General features: G+C 39.1%; 1 protein-coding gene across 2 annotated transcripts in view; it reads right to left on the bottom strand.

Moving 5' to 3' along the window:
* Window positions 1-15,271, bottom strand: part of C8H8orf34 (chromosome 8 C8orf34 homolog) — a 95,490-nt gene that overhangs the window by 39,195 nt on the left and 41,024 nt on the right. For both annotated transcript variants that reach the window (XM_035125357.2, XM_060277763.1), the window contains exon 8: window positions 9,328-9,463. In XM_035125357.2, coding sequence (XP_034981248.1) covers window positions 9,328-9,463 — 136 coding nt within the window. The remainder of the gene's footprint in view (window positions 1-9,327; window positions 9,464-15,271) is intronic.

A 15,271-nucleotide genomic window follows, 5' to 3' on the forward strand; every position in this document is an offset into this window, starting at 1 on the left:
GTTTTTTTGTTGTTGTTTGAAAATAAGTTTCATTTTCTATTTTAGATAGAAAAGAAAAATCTCAGCCTCCTCTGAAACATACCACTAGTGAAAAGTAAACAAAATCTTACTGGAAGTCCTTTATAAATTGCTTCTGATACAAACCAGTGACAGTTGTAATCTGCTATTAAAACAAGCCAATAATAGTAGACTGGTTCTTAGCATTCCAAGCCAGAAAAGTGGGGGCAGATAGAAAACAGCATTTGTATGAGACACATCTCTTCTTTCCCACTGCATCTTTATAAAGCCATGCGGAGGAAGTATCCACACATTCTTCTCTTGTTTCCCCCTCCATCCAATAGCTAGCATTAGTATTAGAATTAACGTCCTATGTAATGGAACTATTCAACCTTTTCTTTAATTCAGCCTGTGTCTGACCTGTCATGTCTGCTGAAAACATATATCAACATTGCCTTAAAATTCCAAAAGGAACATTTTTTTCTTTCTAAACTGCTGTTTAACATCCTTCTAAATTACTGCACACACATGGAGCCAATTCATTTTCTGTTGCTCCAGCAGGTAAGACCTGTACCAAGAGGTTGAAATTACAAGAGAGGGGATTTCAGCTCAACATTAGGAAGAGCTTCCTGTCAGTAGAACGTTCAATAGTGGAAAAGACTGCTGCAGAAGGTGTTGAACTCACCTTCATTAGAGTTTTCTAAGTCACAGGAATGATTGCGAGTCGATGACCCGCCCCCCATGTGGAGTAAATAAGACACAAGGACACGTGATTTTAGGTTAATGGGCAAAAGAGGGTCACAACTTTATTGATTACGGCATGTGAGTGGTATTGGCTTAGGCACTGGATGGGAACACGACACATGACTCCACCCCAACCGGTGTGGAGTCACTTTAGGGTTAACAAACAGTGGGAGGATCTTGTTGATGCAAATACAACTGGAAGCTTCCCCTGACGTCCCCAGGGGTCATGCCATGGCCCTAACCCCATCATGACATCGGACAGGATCCACGGCTGCTGGATCCCTTTAACGGGATACCCAAAGGAAGTAGGTGATGGCCACAACCTGCCCTCCGACACAGAACACAGATACATCACATATTGAATAATCCAATGCCTAACTGCCAATACCAAAAGTTGTGATGAATTGCTATGAGGTAGGCGAAAAAACCAAGAGGCTGGTGCCAATTTGCCACATGGATAAAAAAAAAACTCCTACCAGGCCCCTTGGACAACCAAGGTGACCAACCGAAGTCCATAGCAAGGTCAAAGCAAAGCAAAGCCTAAAGGGAGGGAGGACGGGAGATCTGATGCAAGCAGGAAGCGGGGTACGAAAATTCCCGCAGCCATGGCCGCTTAAATGCAGCCAGACTCCGCCCCCCAGCAAGCCCTATTGACCGGCTGAGGGGCTTAATGCGGCAGCTGGACGGGGCTAATGCAGGGGGTGAACACGCCCCACTGCAAGCGCGGGAAACGGTTCCCGCTCGCAACCCCTCCCCTCCGGGAAGGAGAAGTCTTGTCACCTATTAGCGATGCTTTAGCAGTGAAACTGGACTTTCGAGTCCCTTCCAACTCAATGATTCTATAATCAAGTAGCCTTTTGCTTGGTAAGCAATTTCTCTTTAATTGAGACAATAAAGAAGTTTATTGAAAACTTCTTATATGATGATGGTTTATTAATTTATATATCATTTAATACCAAAGTAGTCTTCTAAGTAGTTTACAAAAAACTGAAATAAACAATTGCACAAGCATTAAAATATAAACATCCATAATTAAGATTGCTGTACCATGTACAGATCGAAAACATAGGAATGGGTTAAATTTCTGAGCAGCTCACAGTCATGACTAGTGTTGGGAACTACAATTTCCAGGGTGCAATATAAGGCACAATAAGCTTGCATATGCTAATGTAAGCCAGAAGATAACTTTTGAAAGCAGCCGACTGGTTTTCTCTAAATATTCAATGAAGTTAGTAATGTGAACACCAAGCTAATTCCACACCGAGCCAAATTACAGCAAAGAAACCTATGTAACTGCAGTGGAACAAATTCCTGTTTTTGCCACTACAGTAACCAAATCAATACAACCAAACTGTAAAGACGCACTGCTAAAAACCGATGCAACACCTGTGTAAACATGTCTCACCTCAAAACTTGTTTTGCTTCCTGTGTTCTCCATCCTTTGTTATTGATAACATAAATCATTCAAAAATGTATCATCTTCAGTTTCATTATATGAATGAGCTGGTGATTTTTCTATGTTAGTATCTTTACCAATACACCTGCTTGCCCATATTTGTTTGTAATTTGCTTTAAACTGTTTTTAATGCTGGATGTCATATTGTTGTAACCCTGGGACCTCATGGCAAAGGGTGGCTATACTGATGATGATTTTTAGTCACTTACAAATTATTTAAGGGCACGTATGCTATCAATTTTGTTTCCGAATCCCTACAACATTTCAATGTATCAGACTACAATGCTTTAATACCTGAGGAAACGTCATACATTGAAATTTTCAGGAGGAAACCTTTTCTGCGAGGGGTTTTTCTTGCATTTTCAAAAGCTATGAAATGTGATTGCTTGTGTATCTAAATTAAAAGACATTGCAACCATTCCTCCAAAGCACCAAAAGTGATAATAATACATTTTCCCAGAGCACAGAATCTGTAAAGAATCATAATTATCAGATGTTTTCCCAAGATCAGGAATTATTCCATTCTAGGGCAATCTTTTATCTGATGCTTGCTTAAAGTCATTATCTCACTTTAGAAAAATAATTTCCTGCAATTGGCTACAATTTCCGACTTTAACAAGACAGGAAAATCAAGTTAGTACAAAAACTGACCTTCTGTCTACTCACAGGTAACAAAATAATTTTGTGTAAATTCACCTTGCTAAGCTGTTATGTTAAGTATACTTTCTACTGAATTAAATGTTAATATTTGGGACTGAAGGATCTATCTGCTAAATTTAAAAGACCTGCAATTATTTGGGAAAAGGGGAAAGGAAAAGAACATATTTAAGATATACCGTGTTTCTCATATTATAAGACATGTCTTATATTTATTTTTTCCTCAAAAAAACACACTATGGCTTATTTTCAAGGGATGTCTTATTTTTTTCCTCCTCCTCCTGCCGCGGCCAGCATTGCTGCTGCGCCTATCACTATGTCTTATTTTCGGGTATGGCTTATATTCCTTGAATGCTTAAAAATCCTGCTATGGCTTATTTTATGGGTATGTCTTAAAATATGAGAAACAGGGTACATTCATACCTCTGGATACAAATTCTGCGGGTTGCGTACAACATGGGTTACGAACGCGCCGAACCCGGAAGTAACGGAACGGGTTACTTCCGGGTTTGGCGGTTTGCGCATGTGCAGAAGCATCAAATGACATCATGCGCATGCGCAGAAGTGCCAAATCATTACCCGTGCGTGCGCAGAAGCACAGACGCGGGGTGCATACTGCTCATGTTGCAAACAGGGCTCCAGAATGGATCCTGTTCGCAACCAGAGGTACCACTATACCTCTATAAAATATGGTCAGGTACCGACTTCAACATCACAAACATATTAACATGTAAAGAAAGGAATTCAAACTAATTCCTTTTCACGTGTACTTTAAAATAAATTTCTAAACGTTTTCTGTCATACAATTAACTTATCTTTACTGAAGAGTTGTAACCCTCCCTGGGACCTTAGGGTGAAGGTGATAAATAAAATTACAACAACAACAACAACAACAACAACAATGTATTAGATTCTGCTTCAGAAACAGATGCATTGCTTATAAATGGAAGAGAGTGGTAATACTGCATTGAAAACTCCCCCATTTTATCTATGAAGTTCTAAATCTATTCTATCTATTCCCCATTCTATCTATGAAGAATGCCGACAAAGGTCCGTATAGTTAAAGCTATGGTTTTCCCAGTAGTGATGTATGGAAGTGAGAGCTGGACCATAAAGAAGGCTGATCGCCGAAGAATTGATGCTTTTGAATTATGGTGCTGGAGGAGACTCTTGAGAGTCCCATGGACTGCAAGAAGATCAAACCTATCCATTCTTAAGGAAATCAGCCCTGAGTGCTCCCTGGAAGGACAGATCGTGAAGCTCAGGCTCCAATACTTTGGCCACCTCATGAGAAGAGAAGAATCCTTGGAAAAGACCCTGATGTTGGGAAAGATTGAGGGCACTAGGAGAAGGGGACGACAGAGGACAAGATGGTTGGACAGTGTTCTCGAAGCTACGAACATGAGTTTGACCAAATTGCGGGAGGCAGTGCAAGACAGGAGTGCCTGGCGTGCTATGGTCCATGGGGTCACGAAGAGTCGGACACGACTAAACGACTAAACAACAACAACAACATCTATGAAGAATACTATTTGTGTAATACACAGTGCATTAAGTCACAGTCCCATACATAGTTGGTCAATATTAAAGTGTGGTTGTGGTTTAAAAGCACGAAACCAAAAAAATACCAAAGAGGCAACGGAACAAACATTTTGATACTTTCTTTACAAAATTAGGCAAACAGGATTCTTGGATTGTCCTCTTAGCAATAATTGCATGTGTCAAAGCAAACAGAAAACACCTGCAGACATTTGTTTTTTAAAGGACTAGAACAACTTTAAAACAGACTCAGTAGGAAGATATAATCTCTTAATAGATTATGCAACAGAAGGACAATTAAGACTGCAGTTATTCCTCCTTTTCCTTCACAGAGAGAGCAATTCCTTTTGACAGACTCTATAACTCTTTAACAGAGAATGTTTTGATTATCACATCAACTTTTTTTCAATGTTGTTTCTGGATTTACTCAGTGGGAAAATGTGGTCAACTAGGGAAATTCTATGCCCCATGAGATTTTGCTTAAGCTGGAACATAAATCTCCTGTCTTATGTTGTTTGTTTCCCATGACAAAGCTAGGGTTTTGGAAATAATGAGACTTAGCCATTTCTTTCACAAGGGGAAATTCACAGGGAGTTCACCATGAAATTGATTTAGCAGCATGGGATTCAAAACGATAGTAGTTCTTGGTTTATTGCACACATTTTTCATTTAGGCACTATTCAGTAAATAGCACTACTGAAACCTAACGGGTTATAAGTGTAAGTAAGTGTAAGTAACTGTGTGTTATAGATTTACTGTCTACCCTACATTTGATTGAAAATGTGTTCACTAAATTTGATGTACATTTAGGCCATACAGGCGAATCCTCTATTTGTTTTTTCAGAAGTATGCTCCACAGAAGTCAACAGGACTTTTTTTTTTCAGAGAAGGAGGTATTAACAAACCTTTTATTTGCTTCATAATCCACTGAACTCATGAATTCCTTCACATTTTCATGTCACCAGGAGGCTTCCAATAAAGATTTGTGTGACATTTAGCCATCTATTATGAAGCCAAGGTGCAAGTGATGGTAATTATACATGCATCACAGAGTGCTGCTACAAAGATTGCACAGGAAATTATACAGCATGCTAGCTAGCTCAAGAATTTTGTTGTGATTGGATACATCTCATTTCCATAACATGTTTAGTGTTGTTGATTTTTTTTACTTGTGATTTATCTAGTTCCAGATCCAAGTATTTTCAAAGCTTACCAACAAACTTGGCATACATATAGTAGTCTTCTTATAATTTCATTCAGATAATATAATTTGTGACTGTGTGATCTAAGGAATTCTATGCATTTTGAAATTACACATAACTCATACTTTTGTATAAAGTTGCAAGCAGAAATTGTATAAAGTTGCAAGCAGAAATTGTGGGTTCAACAAAAAGTGTTTTGTTCCCAAGTATCTATTGGCAAGAGATGCAAGAAAGAGATTTGCCACAGTGAGAATGCAAGTCAAATTCATAAAAAATTCCCCTAAGACCTTGTAACCCACCTTGAACATGTTGGATGCGATACTCAACTAGACCCATCAAAATTAATAAAACTAGCATAGTCATGTTCATTAATTTCAGTGGATCTGCTCTGAGTAAAACCAATTTAAACATCACTTAGCACTTTATAAATACTCCCAAAATGTAAAACAGAAAATCTGCTCCATGTATTTTTTATAGTTATAGGTAATCTATGGTCATCCTCTCACCTAGGTTGCAGAACTTACCTTAAGATTTATCTGTGAATTGTTATTTATAACCTGCCCTTCATCTATACAGTCATACCTCGGTTTAAGTACGCTTCGGTTTGAGTACTTTCAGTTTAAGTACTCTGCGGACCCGTCTGGAACGGATTAATCCACTTTCCATTACTTACAATGAGAAAGTTTGCTTCAGGTTAAGTACGCTTCAGGTTAAGTACGGACTTCCGGAACCAATTACACTCATACCTCGGGTTAAGTACGCTTCAGGTTGAGTACTCTGTGGACCCGTCTGGAACGGATTAATCCACTTTCCATTACTTTCAATGGGAAAGTTCGCTTCAGGTTAAGTATGCTTCAGGTTAAGTACAGACTTCCGGAACCAATTGTGTACTTAAACCGAGGTACCACTGTACAAGAATGGGATACAACATATAAAAATACACAATAGAATCATAGATTGAAAGGTACCCTGGGGATCATCTAGTCTAATCTCCTGCAATGCAAGACTATGCAGCTGTCCCATATGGGGATCGAACCTGTATCCTTGGTGTTATCAGCACCATGCTCTAACCAACTGAGCTATCACACTACAATAAAACCATAAAATTCATTTTAACCAATAGGAGCAGCTGAAAACACAGGATAAGGTAACCCTAATGCCAATTAACTAACCACTGAGAATGCTTGGGCAAAACAAGTATGTCTTAACTTGATAAAAGTAGCAACATCATCCACAGTTTTGAGGCGGGGACCATAGCTGCCAAGTTATCCCTTATTTTAAGGGATTTTCCCTTATGCTGAATAGGCTTCCTCGCAAGAAAAGGGAAAACTTGGCAGCTATGGCGGGGACAGTCCACAAGTAGGGTGCCACTGTAAAGAAAGCTTTCTCGTGTGACACCACAAAGCACAGCTCACACAATGGTGGAGAAGAAACTCATTCAACAAACTTAAGGCACAGACAGGATGATAGAGGGAATCCTTCAGATATTTGAGTCCCATGACATTTTTCATGTTTTTTTACACTTTTTTCATGTTTTTTACACTTTTTTCCATGTTTTTTTTTACACTTTTCTGTGTTTTTTTTACACTTTTTCATTTTTTTAAACACTTTTTCATGTTTTTTAGTCTGTATTCAACAGATATCCCTCATCTGTTAAGGTCATCTGATGACCTAAACAGGCCATACGGATCTCAGGGCACTGCATTACTCAAAGAGTCGGTGATTACAGAACAGAAGATACTTCAAGTAATTACACTTAGCAATTGCCACCTAACAGTAGCATCATACACATATCGCCACTGTGCAATGGGATGGAGAGTATATATCATATGATCCAAAAAAAAAAGGTTTATAAATAGAGCAAGTTCTAATTCAGTTATAAATTCTGCTTCTTCTGCAGTCAAGTCCCTGACCCACACTGTAAAAAGGACAAATCCTCACCTCATTTAATCAGGGCAAATTCTGGGGCAGCAGTCAAGGCTAGACAAAGCTCAGAGTTTAACAAATAGATAATTCTGCCATCTGAGGGCAGTCAGGTTTTGTCATGCTATTTGGTTGATTGGGCAGATGAGGCTTAGCATTTTGTTCCATTTGATTTAGCAAAAGACGGACAGAATAGTCTTTTGGTGTAATCAAGAGAGGACTAAGTATCAGCGGTGACAGCTATGGGTCAGGGATGTAAAACCGCATCTTGATTTATATTGCAGGGTTTAAATCTTAAATGGTGGGGGAGATTTCTCTAACAATGACAGCACTACATTATGATTCTACACGCAAGGGCATGGGGGTATTTCTGGAAGTGTTTTTCAATCAGCATCTCCAAGCAGGCAGCCGTCAAAAAGTGGCAGCCTCAAATCAAAGAGGATGAAGTTTAAAAACAGGACTGGAACATGCTCAAATTTCATCCTGATGCCATCACAGGTTCCCTTTATTTAAAGGTATTTAACTTTATCTGCACAAGGTATTTAACTTTAAAGGTATTTAACTTTAAAGGTATTTAACTTTATCTGCACAAGGAGGGCACAAGGAGAAGGGGATGACAGAGGACAAGGTGGCTGGACAGTGTTCTTGAAGCTATAAACATGAGTTTGACCAAACTGCAGGAAGCAGTGGAAGACAGGAGTGCCTGGCGTGCTCTGGTCCATGGGGTCACGAAGAGTCGGACGCAACTAAACGACTAAACAACAGCAACTTTATCTGAAGTACCACAATAGAATAGCCAGCAGCAGAAGTCAAGAAGTTGGAACTGTCCCACCCACCCTGCAAATAATGTTCTTGCTAATCACTTAAGTGATTGAGTTGGCTAGTTTTGTCACATGAAATTCCTTTTCAAAAACGAGTCTTCATTTTAAAAAAAATATCAAAGGGCTTGCAGTTATTATTGCCTTCTTAGTTGATTTGGGTGCTTTGCTTTTTTTTGCTCTCATACTGTAGATGGGAAAAAATAACTTCCAAATCCAGAAAGATTCCATATTGATTAGGTTCCTTCCAGAAGGATAGGATTATGAAGTGTTAAAAGGCAACTGTATGAAATCCCCCCCCCAAACACACATGCAACTGAATCTTAATTTACACAGGTGAATTTTGAAGCCATAAATACCCTGGATCATCTTTGAAAAGCCACAGAAATTCAGGTACGGTAACTAATCAAATTCAGAGAAAGAAAAGTGAAAATAGTTCCAAGCTGCGGCATATAGCTGATAAGTATGTGAAACAATTTGGTACATTGTTAGTGTGAATGGTGTCATGTGCAAAAGAAACTTGAGCAATCCTGTTCAAATCCACAAATCAAGTCAAATGGTAGACAGAAAAATGTGTTAATAGTCCATGCTAAGAGGGAAAGATCTCTGGCTTGCCAAAGGCTCTATTCAACCCCAACTACTCCTTCTTATGAATTTGCCAAGTCCTAAGACCTGATAAAGATTCCACTCAAGATTTAATTTTAATTAAGAAAGCCTCCTCTTTCAACAAAACACCAGACATGACTGTTTCTCAAAGCTGGAGCCAGCAGCTGTGGCTTCTCTGTCTAGAATTTAGGATTATTAAATTAATTTCTAATGTCACTGAAAGTCAGGGATAAAAAGAACGGTCCCCCTATCCAAATTTAAGATTAAAAAATGTATCCTGGGCTTTCTTTTAGATAGCTGGGTGAAACTGTTGCAAATTCCAATCTGCCATAAGCATTTGCCCCTGGGGAAGCACAAAGAAACAAACAAAAATCTTATTATTTACCTGGCACACCTAGCACAGATGTTCAATGTGACCTTGGCTTGTGGTTCAGCTGTATGTGTGCTTCGGGTTTGGTTAAATTTGCTCCCAGAAGAAATGACACTGGTTACCCCTTCCATTCTTAAATCATCAAGATCCTCTGCAAATTAAAAAAAAGCAAGTATATCACTAAGTAAATGTTTGCAATAATATATTTGTTTTAGAAACATATAAATGGCAGCTTCAGCCGTGAAGCTTACTGGGTGACCTTGGGCCAGTCACTTTGTACCAAAAACCTCACAGGGTTGTTGCAAGGATAAACAGAGGAATAACCATGCACACTGCCTTGAGCTCTTTCCAGGGAAGGTGAGAGAAGGTAATAAAATAAAAAATAAATTAAAATTTCCCATTCACCATTAGTTTGTCAGCCTGTTGTGAAAGACAATTATTTAACGTGAGGCAAGGATCAGGTTGGTAGGGAATCTTTAAAACCACAAGCATGGAATGCCCTCCACCCACCCACCAGTCAAAGCAATATGCAATAATGCAGATATATGTGGGTGAAGGAAATAATGCAATGTATGGACAATAATGAAAATATGTATGTTGGGGTTGTCACAAAGGCACCCAACTCCTACATGCATACATGCTGGTAGGTGATTCTTAGGGGTACAGGGCATCTGAAGGGCTCTCTGCCAGGTTAAAGGTTGCAGATTCTCCAAGTATTCTTCTGTCTTTCCCTCCTTTGTATTTATCATCCCTTCCAGGCAACATTCCAGAGGACAGATGCTAGTACAGGGCAAGGCCAGAAGCAAAAGTGGATGGAACAGCAAATGCTTATTTACGCACACATTCTTCTCTATTCTTCGCCAAGGCAAGCAAGAAGCTTTAACAGAGTTAAAGGATACATTCAATACAAGCAAGGACACTTGAGGAGGCTGCAAAGCAGGGCAGGGGTGAGGTGTGGCCAGAGGATAGCCCAGGTGGAGAAGCCAAGTCCCCATTTGGTTGCTGGGGGGCTGAGGTTCCCTATCCATGATCTAGCACATCCTAACGAAGCATTATAGGAGGAAAAGGTACACACTCAGAAGAGTATGCAGATCTATGTGATATTATTTTAGAGGCATCATTTTGGGGTTGGCAAAAAGCATGCCTGTTTTGTAAATTATACTGGTTTCTGAAAAACCAGCCAAAGTTCACAGGAGATTGTTTGTCATATGTTTCTTCAATAAAACTCCACTGTAAACACATTTGTGCTTGCTTTGTGTGTAGGAGGGAAAGGGGGAATCTGTGTGTCATATTCAACTACCATATTTTAAGAAATTGTTGCCGATAAACAAACACTGAATTCATTACGGCTGGCATATTGTTGAGGTAGCCGATTTTTTTTCAGACACATGGCTATATAGTGTAGCTGTTTATATAGTGTTAAATTAAATTTTGGCCTAGCCTTGAATGCCTCACTCGTATTTCTTTATGTCTTCATAGTTTACTCAACTAGTTTCTTGTTGAGTCAACTTTTGCTAGTTTGCCAAAAGTCTGCTGATGCATGCCATTTCCACTCTAAAAATAGCAAGGTAGGGCAAATCTTGAAATTAATCAAACAGTAACCATCTGTAAGATCAACAGTAATTTATACTCAACAATACAGAGGATTGTTTTAAATGATTTCATGCTATTAAATTAGGAGTTATATAGAGGTGCACTTTATAAATCTTAAACTGTAATATTTTAAGGTACTCAAAGCCTAGGAGCCAAAGGGGGTTACCTTAGGTAAGCTCAATAACTTAAATATACATACAGGGATTTTTGGGGGGGAGTGAGGAGGACATAACTAAACAGTAGATCCCTATGCCTCATCACAAATGGCTTTTTAAAATGTTTTCAATTTTGAAAGTGGTTTGTTATGTTGCATGGAGTGATTGTACTCAAGAAAGGTAAGTTAACCTCCTTGAGCACACATAATTACTTGTGCGGTTCTCTAGATCTAAACCACTATGTCGCTGGTAATTTAAATATCACAGAACCTTTCAGAAGGACCAAATTGAAAATAAGAAAATGCTTCTATGAAGAAAATAGAAATGGATATACAGTGGAACTTTGGTTGTCGAACACTTCAGAAGCCAAACAATTTGGAACCTGAACGCTGACAACCCGGAAGTGAATGCTTCCGTTTTTGAATGAAAAACGAGGTGCGTTTTTCATTCCACCCTCACATTGAATTTGCAGCCAGCCCATTGATCCTTGGTTTTCCAACTTTTCGGAAGCCCAACGGTCTTTCAGAATGGATTAAGTTCGAAAACCGAGGTTCCACTATATAACACTTAATACAGTATTCTTCAGTTTGAAGGCTTAAAATCTTAGAGAATGCTAGTGATAAGAAACTCCTTCTATGAACATTTACTGATAATCAGTGAGTCAAAACAAGCATGGTAAAGTCACAGAATACATCTAGCTGAACTTTGCACCCTAAGAACCATTACATCTGTGTATGTTTTGGTCTAGCCACTAGCCTGCTTTGCACTAAGCCAGATTCCTCAGTCTTTCTCTACAGTTGTAAAAAAAAACACTGGCTTAGTATGTCATCCAAACCCAGACTCGTGGTTAAACTTTCTGAATGCTAACCACAAGCAGTAACTAGGAACAAACTTTGGTTGCAGCTCATGGTTAGGCTGTAGGGAAGTTAACCATGAGCCTGGATTCACAGAACACACTAAACCAAACTTGGTCAACACATAGCAGAAACAAATAGGACCAGTGAGGAGCAAAGTAGCATGGTTTGGCTTATCATGACATACAAACAAGGCCAGTGAATTAATTCTATCTCTTCCTTTTTTAAAGCAAAAGCTAACTTGACTAATTTACAAGCTTATGTCAAGCTTATCCTAGCAAATTCAAAGGATGAATAAACCATTTATGTATTGGAAAGATGCATAGATTTGCTTCATGACTGTGAGGGGCAAATGTCAAGGAAATGAGCCAAGAACACATGTGCAGATATATCCATATAGTTAGTAAGACTTAATTCATGAATCAGGATGAGCTCTGTTTATTTTTGGATCTGCCTGCTTTGAACTAACTAAATAAAATGTTAAACTTAAAAGGAATGAGGACAAGAATATTAAAATGAAACTTTACAATTATCAGTGTGTAGTAGCATCAAGGAAACAGATACTTAAAGGGGCTTATTCGTCCATTTCTACAGAACTAACAATAACATTAAGAGCTGCAATTCTACTGTGATTAATAACTATATAAACACATACAGCCCCACATGGCAAAACCATGATTTAAACTATTTCTGTTCACATGGACAAGCTAGTTTTACAAAGTAAATTTGAATCTGAATATTTAATTGCATTGTATATTTATTCCTTGTTTTTGCAATGCACTTTTACATTTTTGAATATACTTTTTGTTATGCACTCCAATTTTTGAGAAAAGTTAAATAAAGTTAATAAACTGGAAAATTATAAAAAAGAAAGAAAAGAAAAGAAATTGCATTGAAAGATACACATTCTGGTTATTCTTCCAAGGCTTGGAAGTGTTTTTGTTTTTGTTTCAATAAAACAACACAGCTTTTTGTTCAAGGAGCTATATCTTATATTTCTTGCACAGAACTAATTTTTAGTAAGATCCTTTTCGCACATCTGTTTGGTTAAGATTTATGGATCTCCATAAAGAGAATACATTAGTGCCCTCAAGTGGCAACAACCTAATGCTGGAAATAAAGCTTCTATAACAAAATGTTAGCCTGTAATAGTATTAAGACACTTGATTGAGTAAAAAATATTTTGAAATACGAATAGTGAACAACAGCCAAAATAAATAAATAAACAAGGATGCAAGGATGCACATTTACCTGGGAGTAAGTCACACTGAACCAGCTTACTTTGCTGTAGACATGTATAGGATTGCTGCCTATTTCCCCCTGGACATTTAAAGAACAAAAGTTGCTACTGATCTTAACATTTCTAAAGGACACAGTGTCTTGACATATAGGTCATTTGCTATAAAGAAAAGACAAATATTGCAAGGTATGAACAACCTATAACCATCAAAATTATTTAATCCTCATTCTCTGAAAAGTATTACAATAGAAGAAACCTTCTGAAAAGCTGATAAATTCCAGTAATTATTCTGAAAGCATAACCATAGGGGAGACTAAAGTCACCACCAGTGGACTCACTAGAGACAAGCATAGCTGTTGCATTTCTTTAGAGAAACTATAATGTTTCTTTGTCATTCGGAGCACTATTTTAGTATTATTATGATGTTTCCATTCAGCCTTCCATGCATTGTTGAAAACCAAGGGAAAGGGACACAATAGTGGGCTTAGATGTCATGGGAGAAAGGGCAGCGCTGTGGTCTAAACCACAGAGCCATGGGCTTGCTGATCAGAAGGTCGGTGGTTCGAATCCCTGCGACGGGGTGAGCTCCCGTTGCTCAGTCCCAGCTCCTGCCAACCTAGTAGTTCAAAAGCACGTCAAAGTGCAAGTAGATAAATAGGTACCGCTACAGCGGAACAATAATCGCTTTAAAAACGCCTCCTAGTTTAAGGATCAAGGAATTTGGGATCCGCAGAGTAATCCCTCATGATTCCAAAGGGTTGTGAGACAAGCTGAACAACAAAAGGAGTTTGGGGAATAAATGTGGCCGCGTCTGCTGAGGGACACAATGGCAGTCCCACCCACTTTTGTGCAGCTGTGGAAACCGCCTGCTCCAGCCAATTCTCAGCTGTGGCCCAAGGAAGCAGAGGATGAACCACGGCCTCTGCAAATCCACCCCACAAAGGCTGCTTGCCAAACGCTTCCCACAAAATGACGGAACCACTGACTGAGACAAATGTCAGAAGCAAGGACAAGTAGACAGAGGAAAAGATAAGCTGAGGAGAACGGAGGACATGACATTTCAAAATGTACACGCTCCCTAGTGGCACATGGGGTTGAAAAGTTGTTGAAACACACAGGCTAACTGAGCACCCAAGTGTCTTTGACTGCAAACAGGGTTGGACTGGAGGGCAGGATGACTCCTCCCCCTGGAGAAGATGTGAAAGGTTTTCTGGAAACTTCCTGTCAGGTCCAGTGGGAGGAGTCATCCCTGCGACCAACTGTATGCCATTGACAACAGGCCTGCAGCCAATGTGAATTTTCTCAGTAAAACTTCACTGTAACAGAACTGGACTACTCTGAATTCAATCTAATTCAAGAATGCAAAGGGCATTTTTAATCCAATTTGTGTTCTGGAAAATGGGCTCCATTTGTTTTCAGAGATTAGTCCCAAATGCAGCCTTCATAAGCATTTTGAAATAGGGCTTACTTTAGAAATGTTAATATATCAGAACCAACTACAGCCAAAACTCCCATTAAGGTAACTGAAAACTCTGTTTCCAGCATTATTATAGAGTTTGCCTTACTAAAACAGTGATCCTCAAAGTGCTACACTGGCACAAGCCCCATTCATTTCTATAAAGCTTCTGCTTCAGTGAGAATTTTTAGAAGTGACAGCAGATTGTCTGCTGTGATTTATAGCTGCCAGGTCTTAACCATTCACTGTGGAATTAGAGAAACATCTGCGGTGAGTTGAGCTTGGGGAAAATGAGGATCTTTTCTGTTCTGTTCAGTGGAAATTTACTCTTTGTTGCCACATTCCAACAGAGAGGACAGCATCTGGATTTTAAACCACCTGGGCAAGCACCATGTTACCTCTAGGCTCCATATTATGCATAGCACCTAGCATTGTGGTACATGATAAATCTATGTGGTGGTACTTGTGGAGCAATTAAGAGCAGGCTTCTTGCGACAATCATAACATGAAAGCTGGCCTTACATTCAGATGGGAATGGCAACACTAAAAGATAGGGCATGATAGAAGAGATGCAAGGAGTGGGTTAGTGGGTGGGAATAACAGGTAGCAAAATGCCCAGAATAGACAAGATGGTGATGGTTTGGAAAGGATTTATGGGCAA

The sequence above is a fragment of the Zootoca vivipara genome, chromosome 8 (genome assembly GCF_963506605.1).
Source record: "Zootoca vivipara chromosome 8, rZooViv1.1, whole genome shotgun sequence".
Classification (NCBI taxonomy): domain Eukaryota; kingdom Metazoa; phylum Chordata; class Lepidosauria; order Squamata; family Lacertidae; genus Zootoca; species Zootoca vivipara.